General features: G+C 40.6%; 1 protein-coding gene and 1 long non-coding RNA gene across 4 annotated transcripts in view; one reads left to right on the top strand and one right to left on the bottom strand.

The window, feature by feature from the left end:
* Nucleotides 1-1,062: 1,062 nt before the first annotated feature.
* Nucleotides 1,063-6,304, bottom strand: LOC121315444 (proline-rich nuclear receptor coactivator 1-like). Its single transcript, XM_041249546.1, has 2 exons — nt 5,300-6,304; nt 1,063-2,575 (listed from the first exon to the last, which is right to left on the bottom strand). Exons 1-2 carry the CDS (start codon nt 5,702-5,704, stop codon nt 2,102-2,104), a joined length of 879 nt encoding a protein of 292 aa, XP_041105480.1. The 5' UTR covers nt 5,705-6,304; the 3' UTR covers nt 1,063-2,101.
* A 5,877-nt stretch (nt 6,305-12,181) lies between these two features.
* Nucleotides 12,182-27,029, top strand: part of LOC121315443 — a 121,275-nt gene continuing 106,427 nt past the window's right edge. The window contains exons 1-4 of one of the 3 annotated variants that reach the window (XR_005950267.1): nt 12,182-12,486; nt 15,314-15,423; nt 19,944-20,047; nt 20,615-20,705. This is a non-coding gene — a long non-coding RNA (uncharacterized LOC121315443). Of the gene's footprint in view, nt 12,487-15,313; nt 15,424-16,887; nt 16,932-19,943; nt 20,048-20,614; nt 20,706-27,029 lie in introns of those variants that run through there. The other 2 variants (XR_005950268.1, XR_005950269.1) reach the window with 2 other exon arrangements.

Genomic DNA, 27,029 nt, shown 5'->3' with positions numbered 1-27,029 from the left:
ACTTGAAAGAGAATAATTTTAACTGTCACTGTTTTTCAGACACCACTGCAGAGAATTACTATACATGAAAATGGCAAAATATAAATACAAGGCAACACCTTGAACTTATTATATTTATGCATACATTCTGTGTCATTATACAGTGCTAGTGGTATTTCAATGATCTTTAAAATGTGACTGGCTGAAGAATACTAGATGACTAAACAATACGCATGAATCACAAACATAAACACAAAACCCATTTGGGAATCAGTTACATTGAAAGCATAATTGAAAACATTTAAACAACAGAATTGCTATTTTTTTTATAATGTTAGGATACTGACTGAAGCATAATTAATTCTACTTTTACACCACAAAGGGATTTTCCCCGCAAGTTAAACATTGCATAACAAAACAACAGCAACAGAGCCTCCATGCATGACTGTGTACTTTCTTACTGAGTGAAACTGATCCCTGCAAGGAGCTGTTAGTGGACAGTGTGTCTGTTTGTCACTTACGTATGTCAGGCTTGGCAGGGACATGCGGTAGCATGTTTCTGAGAGTATCAGTTACTTGTGTGTTTAGAGCCCTGCTGGGTGAGGCGCGTTGCTGACGTACATCTCTTCTGTGTTATAGGCAACAGCTTCCCAGCAGCAGCAGCAGATACTGTGAACGCAAGGAACTTTATGAGGTCAAACGTAAAATAAATCCCTAAAGAAAACATTAGCTGCTAAATGATAGGGACTTGAAGGAATGTTGCAATGCTAACAAGGTAAGATTTATTTGGGTGATGTCTGTCCGATTCATTAATAATGCATGCTGTTAACATGGTTAATAGACATTGCCGCACGAGCAGCAAGCCATCACATAGCTGCCACCGTAATGCCATCCTTTTCAAAGTTGTCTTCCATTTTTGTTATCATATTCTCCAGGCTGAACTGTATGGTAGTGTACCAGGATTTATAATGGATTCTGGAGTTCTGAGGCTGACGGGGTTTATGACTTCATGTCTCATAACTGGATCCTTTAACCACTCCCCTGAAATACATGAATTAAACAAACAAAAAGAAACACACAATGTTTGGGGGAGGCCAAATAGGTTTTATTTGTTCTGTTATGTAGCCAATTGTAAAGAAATGGGAGATTAGCAATATATATTTTTTTTTTGGAATTTAAAAGAAGAGTTGCAACAAAATGTCTTGATTTTAGTGCTGTGTATCATTTTCCATCTGTGTTCTATTAAAAAGATCCAAGAACTCAAAAATAGGATTAACACAAATCAAACATTTTTTTTTAAAATGAACATTTTCCAATGACATAACAAAAGTCCAACTGACACCTTTTTGTATGGGGCTTTTTAACTGTATTATTCTTGGATGTCACTATAGATGTTATAGGGGATAAAGGGCAAGATATTAAAATAACCTTGAAAACTAAACGTTCTTGTTAAGCAGAAGGTCAGTGCTGGTGGTATTGAGTGAAGAAAGCAGGATTAGTAAAACCAGGAGGCAGTTCTCTTCATCTGAGGTCACAAAGCTTGATTCATGATGAGATGTTCACATTTCAATTCCAGTTCCTGGACTTCTGAGATTGAGCCTCAAGTTATTGGTTTTCTCAGTAGTGCATTACGAGTTGGCTTAAAGAATCCACAGGTTGTTTTGCTCCAATCCAGTTGCTTAAGCATCTGTTTGGTTATCAGTCTTGTGCAAATTAGTAAGAGAACACAAATTGTTTCTTGCTTTATTTGTGCCCCAACAGATTTTACTGTCTCATTTTTATAGACAAAATAAAACAATTCAGAAAGTGCACCGATTGTTGGTACATAATACAGTACATACAGGTTTCAGTAACAAAACTATAATTTACTTTTGTTAAAAGAACATGAAAAATATACACAATATTACATGGTTTACAATATTTACATTTACAGAAGTTCATTAAAAATCCACTAAACTGTACAAGGCTGCTGTTCCACGCAAATGTAAAATTCAATACAGTCCAAACTTCAGGACCTTCTGTTGCAACAACTTCCAACTCCAAAACTCTTTAAAATGTGCTGAATTGCACTAGGGTGGCTTACTCTTTCTCCTTTTTTCTTTTCAGATTTCTGAATCTCAATTCATGGCAATGCGTGGAGCTTGAGTAGAGTCTTTAGGTGCACTGTCATGAGCGCTCTGCTCGGGTTCGAATGCTCCTGGGTGTTGTCTCCTACCCAATGGCTCGGTGGCTTGGGAAGGACACTGGGAGATGGAGGCTCACTAAACTTAGCACCAGCGTAGTTCTTCTTGCCATCTTTGTGGTCCTCTTCAGAAATCAATTCAGCTTCAGGAACTTTAACGCTCTTAAAATAATCGGCAGGGTTGAGAGGTATTTTAATCCCCTCTCTATGGTACAAGTCCAAGGAGGCGGGGCTTGGCCGATAGCTGTTTTCATTTCTTTTTATTGGAGAAACCTTGACAGGCGTGCTGTGCTTAATCTTCTGTTTGGTGGTGTTCACAGACTGGACTGGGTGCTCATATTTATTCAGGCTGTGAATGGGCTGCCCGCCAGGATAAGGGGTCTTCTCTGTTCTTACCGGTTTTGATTTTAAAACCTAGGAAGAAAAAGGAGACAAACACTGGGTTTAACAGGAGGGCAGCAGCAGAGTAGCCTATACAGTAATGGCTTGTTAAATAGGGAGCTTTTGTCATTAGCACAATTATTTCCGAAACAAAAACACACTGTATGAATTTACCAAACGAAAAATAAACAAAGCAAAGAACAGAATAGAAGTTTGGGTCTGGTAGGAAGGAGGCTTGGTGTTCCAGTGGTTAAAGAAAGGGGCTTGTTACCAGGAAGTTCCAGGTTCAACCCCGTTCACCTATGTGATCCTGGGCAAGTCACTTAACCACCTTGTGCTCTGACCTTCGGAGGAGACATAAAACCATTCTATTGTAATTGACTATATAGTTCACCCCCAGGTCTCCAAGTAGGGTGGGCGATCAAAACATGACGGAGTTCAGCCCCTATGGGAAGGACTGGGGGTGCAATTTTCAAATCGATGTAAGATTATCCAAGTAATCAATCGCAAAACATATACATATATTAATATAATTGTCTGCTACGCATCTGTCCTAAAATATTCAAATGATCAAGCTCTTCAGCAACGGTGCTTTATTATTGAACTGAGAACATCAGCTCAGAGACTGTAGATCCCACCAGAGTTTTCGTACACTGCATTATATGTGATCCATGCGCTGCCATTGCTGGTAGTGTCACGTGAGCTGTTCAGTGTGTTGATATGTAAATAAATCCTGTTCAGCTGAACCTCGATCTCCTGCCTGCCACTCAGCAGCGAATGCACTCACCCATGCGGCAGACAGCTACCCTCTCAAACATCAATACCCTGTATCTTTCTAAACAAGGGATTTAGGGGAGCTCCCTAATAAAAGCTGAATCTCAAAACAATAACTGTGTGAATATAGTAATTGTCACAGCTGTGTAGAATGGTATTTAAAAAAAAGATTAATTTATCCAACCTTTTACATATCTGCGTTTACACTGGTAGTATTTTTGATTGCACCGTTCACCTAACTTACATTCGGCATAAAAAATGTTAAGTGTTTTTTTTTTTTTTTTTTTTTTAAATGAAGTAACAATTTGTTTTTCAGACAAATGCAACAGTCAAATTTGGGACTATGCCTGTGGCACCTCCATTTTTGGTTACAGTCTCCCTATTTTGACCTGACATCATGGTCCACCTCATAATAAACATAACATACTTTTAAATCAAATTAATAATGCTATGCGTGGGCTGCAAAGCATGCGGGTAAAAAAAAAAAAAAAAGTTTAAATACTTCAATGCCCTAAGCACTACCAAAATCAACAAAACCGTACACTATTGGTTAGTGTTGTGCGTCAGAAAGACGTACCTCTGAATTATCACCTGGGGTTTCATGAGATATATGGGATGGACTGCAGGTTTGACCTGGGTCAAGTCAAATTCACTTTCAGCACAGTTTCTCTCTCTCTCTATATATATCTATATCTATATATATTATATGATTATGTAGGGATATAAAGCAATGTATGTGTATGCACTGCGTGAAACAAACGTGAAAGAATGTCTAGGATGGCCTCAGCTTATAAATCGTTGATAATTTGACTATACTACCGTCTGCAGCGAATTCACGTCTTGACATTCAACTCGCAAGTATGTCTGGGTGAAATCGGTGGCATGATGATTCAGAAAAACATGTTAACGCCATGGGAGAATTCATGCCAATTCGCGCGTACTCAAGTCGACTGTCCACGGAAAGTGGGCATTGCTGTGTTATGTAAACACTAGCAGCTCGGTACATTCCTTCATTACTGCCAGCTTGCACAGCACGTTCACCACTGAAGCACCCAACCCACCCCCCACCCCTCACCCCCCACTGCAGCGATTGGGCTCCGCTTCTCTACCACTGTTGCCAAGTGGAAGACTATTTTTACTCGTGACGTCTGGCAATTTGCGTCATATTTTCCTATGCCAAAACAAACCCACCTGCTCTGTTCCACGCCTCCGTACCCGGCCCCGCCCCAAAAACACAGATGTGTTCCAGTACACCATATATATATATATATCTATATATATATTATATATATTATAAATATAAAAAGTTGTACAAACAAGTGTATTATAAAACTAAGATGGACAAGCCTAAAAGCAAGAGTCGTTGCTTTCTAGTTTAAATGGAGAGGTACCTCAAGGGACACTGTAAGACATTAAATTAAGTGTAGTGTCTTCTGCCTCGTCTAATTGAGCAGCTAGACCATTCCCTTGCACTGTAAGACATTATTTACAATTAAAAACGCACGCCGTGGTTAAATGTACTGCAGGCTTGTGCTGGTGTTGCTAATGCTTCACAAAGCAGAGAATTAAACAATTCTTTACAACACCCCGGGGAAACGCTGCCTAGACAAAGAAGAGACGTCTGGCCTCGCTACCGCCCCATCGTCCCAAGTGAATCCTTTGTTTTAGTGTCTTGTCTAAAATGTGAAGCTGCCTATTGTTAGGTATGAACTGGTACTTTTAGTATATCTCTATAATTTAAAAACTGAACGCGGGTTGATGTTTCAAACAAAGGAGATTCCAGCCGCTGTCTCCAGGTGTTTCTATCACATTCCGCTTACACTACACCCACACGTCATTATCATCATTACAAACTGGCATGCAGGCTTCATTGCATGGTTGTTTTTTGGACACAGAACAATATTACAAATGAGAAACATACCAGGTAATGTTAACCTATGAAGACTATATTGCACACACACACACACTCGTTCACTGCAGTACCTCTTTCTTCGCCCCCTGTTTCGGGTGGTGCAGTGTTACCGCAGCAGATGCAGGAGTCCGGCCCGTGTTGCTCGTACAGTCTGTGGCTGGCTTTCCGCCTGTCCCCAGGTTGTTGTTGATATCACTGAAGCGCGACGGGTTGCTCCTCGCCAAACTTGGATGTTTCTGGTTACGATGGGGGTGATGATGGTGCCTGCTTTGTAAAGCCGCTGGTGTCGAGCGGGCTTTCCTCCCACCTTTCTTCAACAGAGACTGTCTTTTGTTGATATTGGTGGCCCCTGCATAATGATGGTAAGACGGCGGCTTGCTGTTCTCGGTATGGTCGAGTTTCGACTCGACGTGGTGAGCTAGTGTTTCCCCGATCATGGTCTGGAAATCGCACAAGGGCGGCGAAAGAGGACACATCGGCTAGCTGACTATATAAAACTTTCCTTCTGAACTCGAAATGCAATGCCTTTACGGCAGAGAGTCCTCATGTATAAACAGCAATCTGCCCGACTACACTGTGTGTCGCCCCGATCTCTCTGCAGACCCTGCTCTGGACTCCGGGCTGTGTGCCGTATTAATCCCCGCTGCACCGAACCAGCTTTCGCCGAGAGCCCCTTCTTCCGAGATGGCGCAGTCTTAAAGCAAGTGAAAATGGCGGCGTAAGACTAGCCACTTCCTGATTGTAAACAAAAGCGGAAAAAAAACACGCCCACACAGAGAAACGTGAAATAATTAAAAAAAGAAAAAAAAAACTGGGCTTTTTTTCGCAGTTAAATGTTTTTGTACTTATTTACGAGATTTCTGGCAAATTCCCACAAACTATGGTTTTAAATAAACACGATAGGTTACTGTTTTAGCAGTCGAGTTTGAACTGCAGCTTGTTATACACATTACTTCTCGCTCACCACCGTCATTGTCCTGTCTTATTTGTTATAATTTTAACCCGCCCTAAAAGGCCAGCAGTTCTCAGCACTCGCTTCTCTTCTCCACAGCCCCGCTCCCTTACAAATAACTCAACTGCAGGTCAAAACGAACTGCAACGTTTCTGTGTACAATCGGTGAGCCAATCACGTCTGCGCCTGTAGACCATGCACCGCCTCCCATTGAACTACGTCATGAGACAAACTTACCCGTTCGGAGGAGGTGGGAGGGGAGGGAGTTTCCGAAGTTAGCCCAGTCTAGGAAGTGACAAGAGGATAAGGGAAACTTTGGAGATGGCTCGATAACTTTGTAGTGTAATGCCTTTGGCAATAGTGAAATGATGTAATGTACAGTAAACTGAGTAAGATAATTACTTAGAGGGATTACAAAATGGAATGAATAATGTAAATAGTTTCAGTTCTTATATGTATACTTATTTCATATGGGAGATCTTTGGGAATACACAGTTCATTGATCTACCAATATATATATATGGTTGTGATTATACTAGCATGAATTCATAATCAGTTTGCTATACATGTATTAGGCTGATGTTAAGTTTCAATGATGCCTGTATGCTAATTTAGACAGTCCTTTGAAACAACGCCCAAGCTTTCAATAGTGTTTAAAGACACAAGTCTTGGGTAGGTGGGGACAGGATTGTCAAGTGTTTGAAACGCCAGCTACTGCAGATAAATGAGTGGAGGAAGTGGATAAATAGCATGAAAGGTGGGCTTGTTCCCAGTAAAGCTATTTACATTAGTCATCTTCCTAATATAAATCATTCAAATGTCAAAGTAAAATGTTTCCTGTGCATAGAAAATGCATTGTCATTGTGTGTGTGTGTGTGTGTGTGTCTATATATATATATATATATATATATATATATATATATATATATATATATATATATATATATACAGTACACAAGGTTGTGTGGGCGGAGTCAAACGATACAATACAATGGCTGCCTCTATACAATTTCCTGCTATGATGTTTTTGGCTTGTGCGTCTATAGTCTGACAGTTTGATTGAACAGAGCCCTGAAACAGAGACACAGTTCAAGTCGTACATGATACATCCACCGCTATGTGAATAAGAGGAGGGAATAGCTGTTAAGTGTCTCACTGGTGTGAGTCTTACTTTGTTCAATACAACAATCAGTCAGTTTAATTCTAATGCTTTATTAAAGTTCAGTAACATCAAGCAATGTGAAAAAGGTATTAAAGCACAGAATTGCCAGTTTCAGCGACACAGAGTGTGTCTGTCTCCTCTTCTTCCTGTGGTCTGACAAAAGAGCTCTGTAAGCCTTTTTATACCTAACCTGTGCTTCCATCACTGTTCAATGAGTCTTTCATTTTATCTGTTGTCCAGTGCAGCTTGGTATGCCTTCCCTCTTGGTTACTTCTACTTTTCTATGATAAACAGCCCCACATGCATTTCACACACACACACACACACACACACACACACACACCCTGCTAATAAGATATATTGCTACAAAAAGACTGTAAAAAACAGACATTGGTAGAGAAGATTACAAGACATTGACAATATATCATACCCGAGTGTGTCCTTATCAGTACATTTCCACAAGCTTCCCTTTATCTCATCCAAATACAATCTCAAGAGAAAACCAAAAAATCCACACAACGTTTTATCTTGAAATATGCCAGTGGTGCAGTGCATTTAATGATGGGATAGTGCTGGAACACATTTTCAGGGCCAGAAGCAGATTGTAACCCTTGCTGATCAGCACCGTGGACTTCATGAATATGAAGAAACTGCTTCATATCCCTTGAAAGGGACAGGTTGACATTTTCAGTTCACTAATAACCTGGCAAAACAAATATTCATTGCTACCATTTATAAAAAAAATAAATAAAAAACCTAATACATCCACTTCTTGTACTGTGGTTAAATTCAACAAACGGCGCCATTTACTCCTTATTACAGTACATTGTTATTTATTTCAGTGCATTACTATCTAGGCCTACAACAAACTAAACATACAATACTTAAACATTCAAATACTAAACAATACTTTACTGTATGCTGTTGATATACAACAGTACATTTATTTAGTAGGGCCTACACTCTACTGTACAATAAAACTTGGTGTTATGGGAACATCAAAATACTTGTAAAAATTGCATTTTCATCACAGGACGTCAGACATTTCCCAAACAGCTTTAAGCATATAAATTGTCCTATCTTGCTACTTTGCTGTCTGTATGCTGTTTTAATGATCTAATCAGTGGCTTTAAAGCCACACTATCTGGTCCCTGCATGCCACAAACAAATACTGGTAAAAAGTAGGATGAAAGACAATTAGGACGGGCTACTGGGGAGTTACTGGGAGTCTTCTGTGGCCGCATGAAATCTTAAACATCACAAAATAAATGCGTATAGGTAAATAATCTGTCTTATTGTAATAACAACGTACTTCCCCCTCTGTGTCCCCTGGTTGTTTTAGAAGGTAGTTTTATTTGGTTGTTCTTTCCAACCACGAAGCTACATTTTAACAAAACCTGTATTGCACAAAGCAGTGATGACATAACCAGTTTCATTTCCTCAGTTGTGTGTAATCTATCCCCTGCCTTTATAACAGTAACCAATGGCAGAGTGAGATGCAAAGTCACATGGTGGTACCCTCCCCAGCAACACAGACACAACAGCAGTTGCCTAGCAGTTTTTCAGGACCTGTCCAACCAGGCAAGAGAAAGCTTGTCAATAAATCGTCACATGCCTTCTGGGAAAATCCACACAGCATGTGTTCTGATTAGAAGTGGCTCTGAAGGCAGAAGTGTACCATTTCAGTTTCAAATGAGGCAGACTTGGTTCTAAAACTCCATGGTCTGACAATACAAATGTGTAAGAGATTAACATTGGCTGTGGTGCCGTTGTCAACGTTTTGGTAAATGGTGACTAAATCAGGGTTGATCATGTTAATAGTGGTTGAACCAAGACAAAAAAAACACTTCATGGTTCATTTTGGCTTGTGTCATCCTCTAGCACCATAAACATGATTGTTTAGGGATTAAGAAAAGAACAGCTACTACTCTTAAATTCCTCAAATCTGGACAACAGATTCATTCAGGGGGAAATATGCAAAGTGTCTTCAGCACTATTCTATAAAAAGAGAAATACCCTTGTTAATGTAAAAAAAAAAAAAAAAAAAAAAAAAAAAAAAAAAAAAAAAAAAAACAAAAAAATTGTAAAAGTTTAAAGATGCAAATTTACCCAAGAGGCAATGTAGATATTGCAAAAGTGAAATTCAATGAATATTTTTTTAACCTAAGCTTAGTTTTGGAAAATTAGCTGGAGTTTATTTGGAGTTAGAAAAAGGGGTGACGAGGGTTACGGTGAGTAATCTAGCTTTAACTGCTGTAGTTTGTGGGAGGTGCTGCAATGTATATGATATTACAAATGAGTCACAGCATGTTTAAATGTACTGAAGAACCAAAAGTAATTTCAGGAATTTCCCAGAACATGCAAATAATGTGTCATGCACGTCTGATATATAACATTAGTACTGTATATATCAGAAAGCATATATGTGTAAGAAAGCATTAAAGTAAAAACTGTTATCGCTTTCAAAACCAGAAACGTACAGGTAATGGTGTTTTCTTATTCAAGTCTCTTGGTTGCCACAAAACAAATAACAAAAAGAAATGATTTTACACCGAATCAAAGATTTACCTGACCTATAGTAGTCCCATTGTTCTTTTCTGTAGTAATCCTACTGCTGTGTACATGCTACCCTCTGAGGTTAAAAAAAGTGAGCATAACAGCTCTTCAGAACAAGGGACCATAAGACTGCAATGCCCCGGTGTGCCAGCCCTTTGTACAGAGGGGCTTTGAGCAGTGTACTGTAGCAATACTGCATTGGGAGTAGGCTTGCAGGGCTGCTTTTAAAGCTTTTTGCTCAAGTGCACTCGGTATCTCCCACTGAGGGAATAAAACTGTCACCCAAAGGAAGCTCTTTCTATTTTTCCATCGAACCCATGAGGACGACTAAAGCGACCAAAGCGGGTGATGGCCGGAGACATAGAATCTACGGGGGCATGGCACGCAGAGAGAGCCGCTAAATACACCTTCAAGGCTGAAGGTGACCTTCCAGCATCAAGTAGTTATTATAGAAGCAGCAAGATGACTGGCATAGGGCAAGAAATGGGGTCATGGTTTCGAGAGCAAGGGATACCGCTTGCAACTTCAGCATGTTTATGTGCAGGGATGTCCAGTGGTGAGGCAAGGTTCTGCATACTCCTCTGCCTTCCCAGACTGCTACCCAACCCAAGTTGGAAGTGTCTGTCGTCACTACTTGGTGGTTCAGCACTACTCCCATTTGCACACCTTTGTGTAGGTGAGAGGTAGTCCTCCACCAGTGTAGGGCTGCCGAGCATACGTAAGACACAGTCAGCTGAGGGTGTCTGTCTCATTTGGCACCGAGATGGAACGCATTGCGCCACGCTTGTAGCGGGCGCACGCGAAGCAGACCCAGCTGAACGGTCGATATAGCTGCGGCCATCTGACCCAATCTGGTACAATCTGAGGGTGACCTGCGATCCTTGTCAAAAGAGGGAGAGGCAACCCTGGATAGCTGCAACTCTGTCGTATGACAGGTATGTGCGCATCATAGTGGAGTCCAGCCAGAGCCCCAAGTACGTGGTGCACTGCACTGGTGTAAGCTGACTCTTTGCATCGTTTATGGTGAACCAGCCTGATCAGACTTGCTGTTACAACAGCCGCGTGGGCCAGTGCTCCCTCTAGTGACTGGGAACAGATCAACAAGTCGTTGAGATAGTTTATTACTCTGATCCCCTGCAGCCGCAGGGGAGCCAGGATAGCGTCCACGTACTTTGAAATCGTACGTGGAGCTAGGGAGAGGCCAAATAGCACAGCAAAATCATACATTCTTGCTTGAAAAGAGAAGCAGAGATACTTTTTGTGCTCTAGACAAATGGGAATGTGAAACTACGCGTCTCGTAAGTCCACGGCGGTGAACCAACTGCCTGGCTGAATGAACTGGAGGATGTGACGGTGTGTCAGCATTTGGACCCTCCTTTCTTTTAAGAACCCATTGAGGAGCCTCAGGTCTAAGATGGGGCGAAAGTCGTCGGCTTTTTTGAGTACCAGAGTAGTACCCCTCTCCGTGGGAGATGGGGTCTACTGGACGAATGGCTCGCTTGCACAGCAAAGCAGCCACTGCTTTCTGAAGTAGTGAGGCTTGTAGAGGGTCTGTCACAAAAGTATTCATGATGCCTTGAAAGGGAGGAAGTCACAAGCGGAACTGAAGCGCATAGCAGTTTTGGTGAGCACCCAGGAGTCTGAGGTGCAAGCGCGCCAGTACTGAAGCTGTTGTGCCGAAAGGGGGGTTTATTTATTCATTTTAGGGTTCTAGGATAAAATGAGAGAGGCAGACAGCTCTTGCAGTTCTTCAATAGCCGGTTTTATTGAACATTAACCAACATAAAGCAAACTCAAGGACAGCGTAACATCTTCTCACACACACCCTTCGAACATTCTCCCCTCTCCCAGCTCCCGCGTTCCCTTATATCGAGCCCTGATTTGGCGCCAACCCTGCCTTTAACCTAGGGAAACCCCCAATTACCAACCAACCAATTGGAGAGCCCGCACACACACACACACACACGAGGCACTCCTCTTGCACACAGATAGTACAGGTAAGCACATGTACCCCCCCCAGTACAACAACATGACAGTGCGGTAACACAGCTGACTATTTATAGCACAGACCCTGGATCGCTACAGTATTAACGGTCTCACATTATTTTCTGTGGGGTTTATCCTATTAAGAAGTATTTCAATTCTTAACCGAACCACAAGCTTATTTTTTCACACTGTTGATCGTTCTTATACATACCTCTGTGTGTGTTTCTTTAAGGTTACTATTATTATAAACGCACCACTCCACATACCCGAGAGCCTGCACTCTCGTGTGGCGTCGCCTCAAGCACTTGCCTGCCTGCGCCAGCTAGCGTTGTGTTTGTGGTCACTGCGTTTGTTGTGGCAATGGCGCATATTAAACTTTCACAGCAGACTCTGTGGGAAGTCGGATTTGATTTACCCCACTCTGATATCAACAATCAGGTACAGGCTCCGGAGACGCGGATTAATGGAATAAAAGAGCCTGTGCTTGGAGAGCAGTTCTCCATTGGAAAACATTCCCAATGCGGGACTGACAACGCAGTCTTTGCTGTGAGGTTTGCGGCGTTTTATTTTGGATAATGGAACGCTTCCCGAATCTGTGGCAGGTGAGTCGAACATCACTAATTGAATAACTCCGTAACCCAACAATTAGAGATGTGCTAGTTTAACTTTATTTTTTGTAGTTGTCAAACAGGGCTGCCATGCCATAAAATGTCGATTCTATCAAAAGCTGCACAGCACTCCATTTCACAGGCGGCGTATGTAGACATATCACGTGTCAAAACACAAGCAACCAACATTACGTTTAATATATTTTATTTAATGGTTGTGTATTTGGCACTCCATGTTTATTTCATTTGTTTAAAGCTGGCAACGTCAATAGTTAGTAAGTTGAAGCTTTTCTTCTGAGTACACACCAATAGGTGTAATGACTCTTTTTATACTAATAATACTGTAAATAACCGGGCAGTTGTCCAGCTTTTCCTCAGCTTACTCAGCTGTGTCTCATTACGGTACTTGGTTGAGGTTAAATAATTTGTAACCGGTGGCAATATTGTTTTGTATTTTGACACTGAAAATCGCATTCGTGCTACCTGATGCCTACAGCTTGTAAACCTGGAGAGTGCTTCTGCTATTGCTATCGTGTAAAAATGCGCATGTTCTGTCTGACAATGAGCGAATCGGACGGCACGCATTGATCAAACGAGCAGGAGATGCATTTGGCAGAAACTGGTAAAACTGTAACGAAGCTATCATTTTCCACAACAAAGAAACTGTAAAAGTTGCATTGGATCAACAGTCCCCGTTTACAGCATGCTGTACACGTGCCTGTGTGCAGGTTCATCTCCGTGTAGTTCTGTGTTTAGTTTGCCATTATATTTCTTGTATGACTAACCTTGAAACCTCTCGTTCCCTGTCATTTTCTTTTAACAAAACATTTTTGATAGGGGACTTGGAGAGAAGTATACAAGAACGATGTTCTGTAACAAAATGCAGTTACACGTTCTCACCATGACTCAAGTCAAAATATCAGCATAAAATAGTATAATTAAATATTTGCATGACGTTTGCATCAAGGAACATTCAGCAAGTGCTGGACACACAGTTGCAGTGTTCTGTTACTATATCAAAGGATGCTGTGTATGAACAATTTTCTGAGCAGCTGGTGAACTAACAGCAGACACTGTCCATACTGAGCTGCAGTGTCCCAGTGACAGTATGATGATACATTGACAGGGTGCACTAACAATTCACCATGTAAACTTTCCTTGTGTATGTCATTTAAAATATACAGCCCGTTTTCTCTCAGTACAGTATGTGCCAATTCTTGGAAACCCACCACTGCTGTTTTTAGCATTAAAGAAGTTGCTTTTAATTTTTTTTTGTGCGTTTACTTTTTTATTGTGTTACTCTTCTCATTGCCATTACTCAGATATGTTTAATTCAGTTCTTGACATACTCACAAGAAATAGTTTACATTACCTTTGCTGTGTCATGTGTGTTTGTATCACAGCGTTATATATTTAACCGCACATCATAGGTCATAAATCTACTGGACAATGTATTTCTCAACATTGGTCACTCACAATGTACTCCGGATCACAGTGTACTCCAGATTACCTGTGTACTCTGGGGATCGCAGTGTACTCTGGGGATCGCAGTGTACTCTGGGGATTAGTGTACTCTGGATCGCAGTGTGCTCCGGATCGCAGTGTGCTCCGGATCACAGTGTACTCTGGATCGCAGTGTGCTCCGGGGATCACAGTGTACTCTGGATCGCAGTGTACTCTGGGGATCGCAGTGTACTCTGGATCACAGTGTACTCTGGATCACAATATACGCTGGGGATCGGTGTACTCCGGATCACAGTGTCTCCTTCATGCAGCAATGCTGCTTTTCTCTTCCCTCACCACACTGCTAATTTCAATTGGAGCACCAGTACTGTTGCAGGAGGGGGCATGAACTGGATACACAGCGATGTTTCTATAGGCGAACGATCCTGGTTAAAAAGTTGAACAAATAAAGTAATTCCCTAGTATGTTCTGTGAATAAAAACAATATCAAAGCTATTGGGAATATGTACTGCACCCAGGCCTGGAATGGTTTATCTATAATCCAATAAAACTTTTCATATTCGATAGTTATTATTTGTCTTACCAGATTTTATTCAGTCAAATCCAGCAACAGAATGTCAGAACAATTCGCACTGCTCCAAATTATGCAGCATTGCTAAGTATGTGCAGAGCTTGTTCAAAAGAATGTGATTCTCCAAAATCAATGCAGATTTCCATTACTTGAGAGTAGATGTTGAACTTCATGTGGATTTGAACTCTGCTTTCGCCAAGATAATCACCAACTAAGACGTAGCTTTGCAGTAAACTAGTGTGATCCATCTTCATCTCCAGTCATTTGCGTTGTTTTCCATCTGATGATGTAGATATCCTTCTGTCTGGTGTTGATTGCTGAAGTGTAATGCTGGCTCCAGGGATCACCTCATTTTGCCTCCCCAGCACATCAGCACACACAACGGCTGCGATGCTGGCTCCGGGGATCAACCGAGTGCGGTCTCCCCAGCACATCAGCATGACAACTGTCTGGATTGAGCTAAGTAGGGTACATCTCTGGGGTCTTCAAGTGGATACCTTCCATCCTCTGTGTTTCGTTGACTAGTCCACGACACCTCAAGAGGGCTCAACAGTGATTATGGCGTCCCAGCATCACCCCCCTCCATCTCCCACTTAGCTCAGCCCAGCTTACTTACCTGTACATCAGTGTTGCTTTCTTTCTGTTGTGCTTGACTAGTGTGAGTGTTGAAAGAGTAAATTAAATCAGGACCCTGAACAGCCTGCAGCACTGCAGTTAAACACCATGGTGGTGTGGGCAGTGTACATTCGCTGGCTCCGAATCTTGTTCTTCTTTTTGTTTTCTCAGGAACAGTTTTGCCTATGAAAATGATGCTGGGGCCAAAATACGATGACCTGGTCCCAGCGGAGAACCGATTCCACCCCAGCATGCTCTCTGATTATCTAAAGAGTCTCAAGGTACATGTGAATTTAGTTTTATGTACATCATACTGAAACCATTTCGTGGTTCAAAACTGTTTTACTGGTGTGTATGAGGTCTTATTAGGGCATGTTTATGTGAGCATCAGAAAGCAATCTCAAGTGCGAGGACACTGTTCAGTAAGTGTGGTAATTTAACATCTTCAGTTTGCATATGTTACATGCTAAAAAGCAGATGCCATTGACTTCTACTTTTTGCAGCAGCAGCTCAAAGTCAAACAGCCGTGTGTGTTTTTCTGAAAACAAACAAGCTGAAACTCGGAGCAGCTGATTAAAATTCACCGCCGTTCTGAGACACGGGCGAGGGGAGGAGCCAACAGCACAGCAGAACAACGCAGTTAAACGAGGCAGTCTTCCCAGCGACAGCGAGTGGGAGAAGTACAGGCGTGGAAAAGTACAGAGCAGTTTAGAAGCAGTTTGAAAGCAGGTTGACGGCTGCAGAAGAAACTAAACTTCAAAAAAACCTCAACATGGTCTTCAAGCCAGTAATCTGTGACACCTGCTTGATGTGGGAAATCCGAGAAAACCCAGCGGAGCTAAACCAAGTGTGCGTAAAGTGCTGCGCGATCCAGGATTTGCATAAACTAGTAAGTATGCTAGAAATGAAGCTGGAAGAAGTGAGACAGCAACAGGATCTTGAGGAACTAGCACACCCACAATTCATGGAAGTCTGCATCACCCCTAACAGACTGAAAGCCACCAGGGAGATAGAAGGTCAGAACAGCTGGGTTCAGGTAGGCAGAAGCAGGGAAAAAAAGAAACTTCGTCAAACACAACCACCAGAAATCGAAACAACCAACAGATTTGAGTCACTTCAGAATTTTGATGAGCAGAACCAACAACAAGAGAATGAAAGGAACAACATCCAGGATCCCATTGACAGTGGTGACCAGACAGCAAAAAGAAGGGAGGTCATGATTGTTGGGGACTCCATATTGAGAAACACAGCAAGTTCAATTCGCAGTTTGGACCCCCTTACTACAACAGTGTGCTGCCTTCCAGGAGCCTCGGTCAAGCACATCACTGAGAACGTGGACAGGCTCCTAGAACGAACAGGAGACGACCCGGTAGTAGTCGTCCACATCGGTACAAACAACATTGGAAGAGACAGACCAAAATCCCTGCAAAACAAATTCAGAGAGCTAGGAAGGAAATTAAAAGAGAAAACCAAAACTGTGGTATTTTCTGGTATACTACCAGCACCTTGCAAAGGACCATATGGACAGCTGGAAATAATTAATCAAAACGCATGGCTGAAGACGTGGTGCACACGGGAAGGCTTCACCTATCTTGATCATTGGACCACATTCTACAACGAGGACTATCTGTATAGACGGGATGGACTGCATTTAAATAACAAGGGAACCAGTCTACTCGGAGAAAAGATCCTCGAGCAGGTTCAGAAGCATTTAAACTAGAAAGGAAGGGGGGAGAAATCAACAAAAAAACAGAAGGGAGACCGCATCAAAACAAGAACAACAACTCAGGTAAGACAACCATTAAATGTATTTATCTAAATGCTAGAAGTATCAGAAACAAAATTTTAGAACTTGAAGCTACTGCACTAACAGGTAACTATGATGTGATAGGTGTTACAGAAACGTGGTTGTCTGAGAGTGATGGGGACGAATATAATATTTGTGGGTATACACTGTATAGGAAAGACAGGCAGGACAGAAGAGGAGGAGGGGTAGCGCTATACATAAGAAACAGTCTTGAAGCCCAGGTGTTAAACCTGGACAAAGAAAATAAAACCGAATCAATATGGGTCAGAATAACGGACAAAAATTCAAAGGGCATAATAATAGGAGCATGCTATAGACCGCCAGATTCAGACGGTGAGCAAAATAATCTGTTATACAATGACATTAGAAATGCGTGTAGCAAAGGAGAAGCCATACTAATGGGGGATTTCAACTTCCCCCAAATAAAATGGGAAAACCCGATGGGTAGCGCGAAGGATGAAATAGAAATGGTGGAAATGACAAATGACTGCTTCCTAACACAATTTGTCAAGGCACCGACTAGAGGGGAGGCATGCCTTGATTTAGTCTTTTCAAATAACGAAGATAGAATAACTAAAACAGAGGTCAGAGAACCACTGGCAAACTCAGACCACAACATGGTCTCATTTGAAGTGTTTTTTAAATCCCCAAAAGTAATGACTAAAGCTAAGGTTTACAATTTTAGAAAAGCAAACTATGAAGGTATGAAACAGAGACTAACAGAAGTAGATTGGAGTAAAATAGAGAAAACACCCACAGAAGAAGGATGGTTGTTCTTCAAAAATGTAGTACTAGAGGCGCAAAACAATTATATCCCTAAAGTAGACAAATCTAAATGTAAAACTAAATTGCCAAAATGGTTTAATAGATCAATTAAAAAAAATATTCAGCGAAAAAAGGCACTTTACAGAGCATTAAAAAAGGACCAAAAAGAAAGTATGCAGAAAGAGTACACAGAACTGCAAACGCAAGTCAAAAAGGAAGTTAGAAAGGCCAAGAGAGAAATAGAAATGAACATTGCTAAGGGAGCTAAAACCAATTCCAAAATGTTTTTCCAATATTACAACAGCAAGCGAACATTCAAAGAGGAGATTAAATGTTTAAGAGATACAAATGGCAAAATCGTAGATGAAGAAAAAAAAATAGCAAATATATTAAATGATTACTTTTCACAAGTTTTTACAAAGGAAGATACTGACAACATGCCCCACATGTCATCCAGTTCCTATCCAGTTTTAAATAACTTTAGCACAACTGAGGCAGAGGTGTTAAAGGGACTAGGAGCTCATAAAATAAACAAATCCCCTGGGCCGGATGAGATCCTCCCAGTAGTACTCAAAGAAAATTGGAAAATTACCTATATGGTAACAGGGTCCTGGGAGACAGTCAACATGGTTTTAGGAAAGGGAGATCGTGTCTAACTAACTTGCTTGATTTTTTTGAGGATGCAACATCGATAATGGATAATTGCAAAGCATATGACATGGTTTATTTAGATTTCCAGAAAGCTTTTGACAAAGTCCCGCACAAAAGATTAATTCTCAAACTGAACGCAGTTGGGATTCAAGGAAACACATGTACATGGATTAGGGAGTGGTTAACATGTAGAAAACAGAAAGTACTGATTAGAGGAAAAACCTCAGAATGGAGTGTGGTAACCAGCGGTGTACCACAGGGATCAGTATTAGGTCCTCTGCTATTCCTAATCTACATTAATGATTTAGATTCTTGTATAGTAAGCAAACTTGTTAAATTTGCAGACGTCACAAAAGTAGGAGGAGTGGCAAACACTGTTGCAGCAGCAAAGGTCATTCTAAATGATCTAGACAAGATTCAGAACTGGGCAGACACATGTCAAATGGCATTTAATAGAGAAAAGTGTAAGGTACTGCACGCAGGAAATAAAAATGTACATTATAAATATCATATGGGAGATACTGAAATTGGAGAAGGAATCTATGAAAAAGACCTAGGAGTTTTTGTTGACTCAGAAATGTCTTCATCTAGACAATGTGGGGAAGCTATAAAAAAGGCTTACAAGATGCTCGGATACATTGTGAAAAGTGTTGAATTTAAATCAAGGGAAGTAATGTTAAAACTGCACAATGCACTAGTAAGACCTCATCTTGAATATTGTGTGCAGTTCTGGTCACCTTGCTATAAAAAAGAGATTGCTGCTCTAGAAAGAGTGCAAAGAAGAGCGACCAGAAATATTCCGGGCTTAAAAGGCATGTCATATGCAGACAGGCTAAAAGAATTGAATCTGTTCAGTCTTGAACAAAGAAGACTACATGGCAACCTAATTCAAACATTCAAAATTCTAAAAGGTATTTACAGTGTCGACCCAAGGGACTTTTTCAGCCTGAAAAAAGAAACAAGGACCAGGGGTCACAAATGGAGAGTAGACAAAGGGGCATTCAGAACAGAAAATAGGAGACACTTTTTTACACAGAGAATTGTGAGGGTCTGGAATCAACTCCCCAGTAATGTTGTTGAAGCTGACACCCTGGGATCCTTCAAGAAGCTGCTTGATGAGATTTTGGGATCAATAAGCTACTAACAACCAAACGAGCAAGTTTGTAAACTTTCGTTTGTAAACTTTCTTATGTTCTTATGTACTGTTGCACCAAGTAAACACTCAGTCAGGACAGCAGAATCTCCTGCACATGGGAACTGTATGTTTCAGAAGTGCCTCAAGTCCAGACCAGTTAGGTGCTTTATGTGCATTCAGGTGTGTAGCAAATGTACTGAATAGTTCTACAATAGGAATACTACTGCATTATTTAATCATACTTATACCCAATGTTTATTTACAGTAACATTGTGCTTGTGATATAGCATTATGTAGGGCCCATTTTTGTAAGCAAACAAAAGACACCAGTGATTGAAAGGCCATTATTTAGATGTATCAGCTTTGTACAGTTCCTTGTGGCATTTTTCCCTTTAGCAATCTTTAGTGTGTAAAATATTATGAATTCCATTTTTTCATTTCAGGTGAAAATGGGACTGCTAGTTGATTTGACCAACGCAACACAAGTTTACAACCGGAATGAGAGCGAACAAGAAGGCATTACATATGTGAAACGTCAGTGTAAAGGGTAGGTGTGTCTTTGATTGACGTATGTTCTGTTAACATTATCAGTGCTGTTTGTAGGACTGCCCCAGTCTATAGGTGTTGGTTTTAATTGAAGGGGATCTATGATTGTAACTGGAGTTAGCAAAACTATTGGCTGTATAGAGACTCACGGTAGTTTCCAACAAGTTTTTCTAAATTGTACGAGGAACTACCGTTCCTCTCAATTTAACCTATCCCTCTCTGAGGCCGTCACTGTCGGCAACAAACCTGATCCTCTCGAGCGTGCACGTGCCTCACCACTTGATGTGCAAATAACGCACATGGAAACTCCCCCTTTCTTACAAGATACGGTAAGACAAGATAACCAGAGGCAATGAATAAAAATGATAATGAAAAAAAAGCCTAGGTTGTTGTTCTTTATACTTTTATTTTTTAAGCCTAGAATGTGCCCGATTTATTTAATTGGTCTCATGTGGTGTGCTATCTTTTCTCTTTACCTGGAATAGCCTTTTTCCACAAGAATATCAAACGAGTGCCACTGTAGTTTCAGTTATGAACTTTTATAACTTTTTTATGTCTTTTCTGTCAGAGGCATGGTGAATGCTCTTCGACAGAACACACTCGGATGTTTATCAGGCTGTGTGAGCACTTCATGGAAAAGACTCCTACTGAACTGATGGGTATGTATGTGAGTTTAATGGCATCATGTCCACTTGGCATCCTTACTCGAATGAGTGTGATTTCAGACTGATGAGACCAACTGTATTACACTGTGACTCCTGAGATGACGTGTCTTGTTTCGTGCTACTTTTTGTTGTTTTCTGGGCTATGCTGCCACCTTGTGGAAAAGTCTTCAACCAGAATGATCTTAAAAAAATAAATTAAAAAAAAAAAGCATCTTCTTTATCTGGTGCATATGAGGAATATTAAAATACGCTTTAAATGTTCAGACATACTCATGTTTGCACACTGTTGCATAATTATTTATAGCCAGCTGCATTTAACAAAAAAACCCACAAAAAACACAACTGCGTGTGACGCATGACACTGTTTACATTGTAATCTAAAATATACATTTATAATTTTGTATTTCTGTGTTTCTTGATTCTCCAGAATTGCTTGTTTGTGTAAATGCACTGCTGTTTAGTGATTTGAACTGCACAAAGGACTCATCAATCAAATGAGCAGAAGACTGCACAATTTAGTCCATCAAATCTAGATGTGACTGTGTCATAGGGAGCTCTGGGTCTTAAGGTGTCTATCAAAACAGAAAAACAATCACCCTTCTTAAACATTCCAGTTCTTCACATTGACATGTGGAGCAGGATAGCATCACAAGTAAGACTTGGGCAGATTTACTAAGGTAGGCCAGTCACAGGGCAAGCATGCCACAATCTGCATTTTCGTTGCGACGCTTCGCAGAGTATGCATTTTGTCATATATACTAAGAATGTTAATGAGGAGAGCTGAAATATAACAAGCTGAATATTTAGAGATCTCTAGCGTTGCCAGAGTCGTGCAACGTGTTTTAGAATAAATAATGAAAGACAGTTTATTCCGATCAGATTCTTTAGTGGGGCCCCAACCGTCACCCCCAAATAAAAAATGCGTTTCTGTCAAAAAGCTTTTTCTAATCATATAGTTGCCCCTCGCTAAACCGGACATGTTTGTCCGAAATAAGGAGGTGTCGAGTTTAAAAAAACACAATAAAATCACACTCACGTACATTTATAGTGCTGATTGTATTTTAAATGTACAAATCATTGCGCTGAAGTAACACTCGTGATTTGGGTAGGCTGCGTATTACATTATGTAAAACTATAAATCTGTACAGTACACCAGTACAGGACAGAAGTAAAATCAAATGAATACCTAGCGCATTTTACTTTATCCTGTAATGATTTTAAATTGAAACTAAATTACTTTAGTTTTTTTTATTATTCTTTTTATTATTATTATTTTTAACTTGGCTTACTTAGTAGCCTAGACAATACACAAAATAGATAATGGTGCTGCATTGACAAGTTATGATACAGGAGGACAGTCAATTCTCATTAATACGAATATCAAGGGACTAGCAAGACATTTTGCATTATACCACTAATTAGTTTTATCATGAATATCCTATAAGCCAAATGTATACTGTTCATTTTTATTTAAGTTAGTCAGTGGTGTAGTGCTAAGTTATGCAGAATTACAAACCGTCTGCAAATTGATAGAATAGGTGTGTTTCCTATTCCTATACAGATGTTCAGAATGAGCTGGAGGGGTTAGCGGCACATGTGTATAGACCATTGCTCCCAACACATTGGGGAAACCAGAAATGTCATAGAAATTTGTTTTCAAGGCATGTGAGTACAACCTGCTTTTAGGAAAAAATAGGTGTTTGGATGCTTGCCTCAAAAATGCATTGAGCACAACTGGCAACGCATGACAAAAAGCAGACTGGGAAATGCCAGTAACAGCTGCCACAGTCCCCTGAAAGGACCCAGAGGCAAGATAATGCAGGGTGGACAACAGTTTGACCACTGCAGGGACAGCAAGGCTTCTCTGGGTGACAGGCTCCAGGTCATCTTTTAAATCAGACAGCAGCTCTACAATGAGTTGGCTGCCGAGCCTGTACCTGCGCTTAATCTGGTCTTCATTTAAATCGACGAGGGTAATGCTGGTACAAAATACCCTTTCTCTTCTCATCCTGCACATTACTCGTTCTTGCTGAAGACAATGTCTCCTTACTGCAATCACAGCGGCCATGGTTAGGGGATAGCGCTTTTCATACTGCCTTTTAAAGGTTTGTTAATTGTGACTGTTTAAAACATGCTTTAAAAATTTCAACAAATTGATGCAATTGTAAGTGTCGCAGTTGCCGGCAGCTTTAGTACATCTCATATTTGAGTACCCTCATTTGCACTTTCTCCACCCCATTTTTACAGATTTATACAGAAATGCCCATAATTGCATATTCATCGAAGGCTGAACTGCAAAGAAAGTGCTGCCGCAAACTGTCGCGAACAGCAGTGCGCTTGTTTAGTACAGTTCACCCCAGACTTCAGACTCGTTTGCGACTGGTTTGTGACTGTTGTGACAGCCGCAGCACTTCAGTACGTCTACCCCGAAGAGTCAGGAGAACCTGCAGTGCAAGCGCTGTCAATCAAGAAGGAACAAATAAACAGGCATAAGGGCCAAAATAAAGCCATATCTACTGTATACTGGGTATTCACTTTCACTGTAAGTACACAAACACAAATCCAAACACTCCCCTAACTCCCTTCACCAGACAAAGGATTTCTCCTTCCTTTATATACGTTCAGTGAAGGCTCCAGCCACATTCTCACGTGTATTCTGGCAGGGAGTCTTTTTTATTATTATTTATTTATTTAATTATTAAAACAGGTCAAATGTATCACACAGGTTCCCATTGCCAACCCTTGCATATTTGTATCTTGCAGTATCTGCTTGTGTTGCTGGCATTAGCATTGATAGATTTGCTATAGGTGGCTGCATGTGACAAATGGAGCCTAAGGTGTGTACCTGGAAGCTCATTGTATTGTGGGTGGATACGCACATGATGTGCATCCCAGCAGAGAGCTGAGCAGAACTGTCCAGTTCTAATGAGCATAGTTCAGTACAAGTTTTTGTTGAACCTCAAATTCATAGAGTATGATCTACTGGCCAAAGTGACGTCAAATGTCATAACATTATGCTGATAAAGCCTAACTGTTAGCCACACATCTAGCAAGCAGTTAAAAAAAAGCAGATAAATAAGCACTTTTATACCCTTCACACTACCTATAGTAAATAAACTTGGTTAAGAAATTATGTTTGTGTTAGCCACTAGATGGACCTTTCAAGCTGCTCTGTGCAGTTTTTGAAAGAATAATGGCTTTGGATTGATACTGAGTGAATAATGCACCAGCAGTTACCACCTATTTATTAATATCTTGGTGTTGTGACTGAACAGTGGAAGGCTTATGATGGTTTACTGGCACCAGATATTATTCCTGTACAGTTGAGAACTCCCTGCTGCTGAAGTCTTGGATTAGCAGCACATTGAGAGGAAGCAAAGTCACGGGTCAGTGGTCTTTTTCAGTGCTCAAAATCTACGGTTTGCTAACTGACACTTAATTTCCTTAATTACCCAGGCGTGTAGACAATCACCATTGTCTTTTAAATGGACTCCTACAGTACTCATAACTTAGTATTTGTTTTTAAGCCTCCTGGCCAATGCATATTCATCTTGGGTGGAAACCTGGACCAGTGATTTATATCACACCTGGCATACCTAGATAGAGAAGAGGCTGTATTGCACATGCATGTGCCTGCTCCAGAGTGTGTGAAATGAAAGGCTTTTAAATAATATCGCCACAGAAAATGCTAATTCCAGAAATGCAAATTGGAAGGCAATTTTGAAGGTCTTGCTTAGACAGCATCAGCTTGTTAAACATGATGCTGAGACTCATTTATGCCTGTGAGTGATTCATGCTTCCCTAGTTTTGCTAAGATGTCCAGTCACTCTATATTCACCCATCACTCCCAGTCTAATGCTTATTAACACCACTACTCATGCATAGATGGTTTTGGACACCCAAGGGCATGCTGTACCTGAGAATAACGAGCTTGCCACCTAAATTATCATTCTGTCATCCTAGTAGTAAAGATTATTCAAATACTATGTTCACACACTTTTGAAATTTAGATTCTTTATTCTTGGATGCACAATCCTATATATTAAAAGTCCAGAACTCGCTGCTTTCATTTGTTACTGTAGCTAACTACTGTACCACTGCAGTGATCTGAAACGTTCTGAAAAACAGGAGTGGGTGTACCAAAATCTCCTTGTTTTTGTTGACTTTTGTAAATGTTTTCCCACATACAGGTGTCCACTGTACACACGGCTTCAGTCGAACATGCTTTCTGATTTGTGCCTGTCTGATTGAGGAGATGGATTGGAAGTAGCTTTTATGAAACTTAACTTATTTTAGGTTGGTTAGCAGGGTAGATGCTTGCACTAGTCCTGCACCAAGACCTGTGTCTCTTGCCCCCTCGTCATTTTAAATATACATCATAAAGGATAGCTCTGAAGAGCAGGAGTGGGTGCAGGACTAGTGTGTATTTCTGATCATGTCAAGCATATTGCAGTAATCTGTTGTGTATGCGCCTGTCACACATCCGTCCTGTTTATCCGCCACGATCAAGCTTTTCAGCAACGTTCGCTTATTATTGAACAGAGAAGATTAGTTCAGAGATTGTAGATCCTGCCAAAGTTTTCATACACTGTGTTGTATGTGCACCGTGCGCTGCCATTGCTGGTAGTGTCCCATGAGCTGTTCAGTATGTTGACTTGATATGTAAATAAATTCTGTTTGCCTGCGGGGCGTATCAACGTCAACCTCCGTCTCGATCTCCTGCCTGTCACTCAGCAGCGAATGCACGCACCCACGCGGCAGACGGCTACCCTGTCACAAGCATCAATACACTGTATCTTGGGGATTTAGTGGCGCTCCCTCATAAAAGCTGAATCTTAAAACAATAACTCTGTGAATATAGTAACTGTTGCAGCTGTGTATAATGGGATTTAAAACAGGATTCATTTATCTGGCTTTTTACATATCCACCCTTACTCTGGTCCCACCGCAGTCCGATATGCATCTGGCTTCTGTACTGGTAAGACACCAGGCTGCACATTAGTTATGATTGAGATAAGCTTACTTATTTACAAATATTTTATGTATGTATTTGTTTGTTTTATTTTGCTACTATTACTCCTGAATGTTTTAATTGGGTAGAACAATCTGTTATCATTACTACAGTCCCTTAGGTACAACCACTGTGACTACTGTACAGCAGCATTGAGCTGTACAAAACTTGAAACTTAGGTTGATTTGCAGATTGATGGCGTTTTTATTGTTGGTAAGTTAAACAAAATTCTCCCTTTTGAAAATGATCCTTTAATTCGAGGGACGTGCTCTCTTCATTTTCTCATTAAACTGCTTTTAATGTTACATCTGTACAGAACAGATTTCGCATGAGACGGATTTGTTTTTCAAATGAAAATGCTAAATGAAAACTGGGATTTCCCAGAGTGGAGTTATAACTTCTTCTCATGTTACTTTAATGGCCTGAAGTGTAAGCAAGCCTTTTGGAGATAATAGAATAGCATATAACAACTAAATAGCTTTGGCCGCTGGGTGAAAATTAGCAGAAGCAAATGCTAATTTTTCAAATGCCAAAAGAATTATATGCAGAGCACTCAAAAGTATAAAGGACTGAAGGATTTCAAACCATGAAGAACTCAAAATAACTGTTTCATAGCAACAGGGAATAGCAACGTCTCAATCTAAGGCTCAGCTAGGCAGAGTGGATACTTTGGGTTAAAGTAAATAAATAAAAAAATACCCTGGGCATTTGTTTCAAGGTATCTAACTGTATGTGACAGTACTGATGCTTGAGCCATTGAAGATATCTTGTTTCGTGTTTTTTGTTCTGTGCAGGTACTAACACATGTACAGTAGGACGCTTTTTATATCTTTGGGTTTACCCTGCATAGAGAACAGCCTATGAGTTTTGTTAAATATTCCGAAGTGATCTCCTAGGAATGAGGTTGTCTCTGCTGTTTCATTTTTGATGAACAGGGGTTATGTGTCTCCCTCTGAGTAACTGAGTGTGTTACCTCTGGTGATGAGTAATGACTGCTAGTGCAGCTGAGAGACTGCAGATTGAGAGAAGGTCACTGAAATCGTGTGCATTGTAGGTAGAGAAGACATTTCCTGGAGCAAGGCTATTTAAGAAAAAGGTTATTATAACAGTTTGCTTTTAAAAGAGCTTAATTATTTACATGGTTGTCAGCACTTTCTGAAACTGAATCTTTGTTGAGATTTAGCTTGTATTAAGTACAGTATGGATCCTTTAATTGTTACAAATATCAGCGCAACCTTGAATGTCCTGACTACCAATAGGTTGGTTCAGGGACAAACATCCACATCTCTGTTAATTAATTGAGTTTG

This window comes from Polyodon spathula, chromosome 5, assembly GCF_017654505.1.
Source record: "Polyodon spathula isolate WHYD16114869_AA chromosome 5, ASM1765450v1, whole genome shotgun sequence".
NCBI lineage: Eukaryota > Metazoa > Chordata > Actinopteri > Acipenseriformes > Polyodontidae > Polyodon > Polyodon spathula.
Note: the sequence above shows the minus strand (reverse complement) of the source record. Positions and strands in the feature narration are given on the sequence as shown.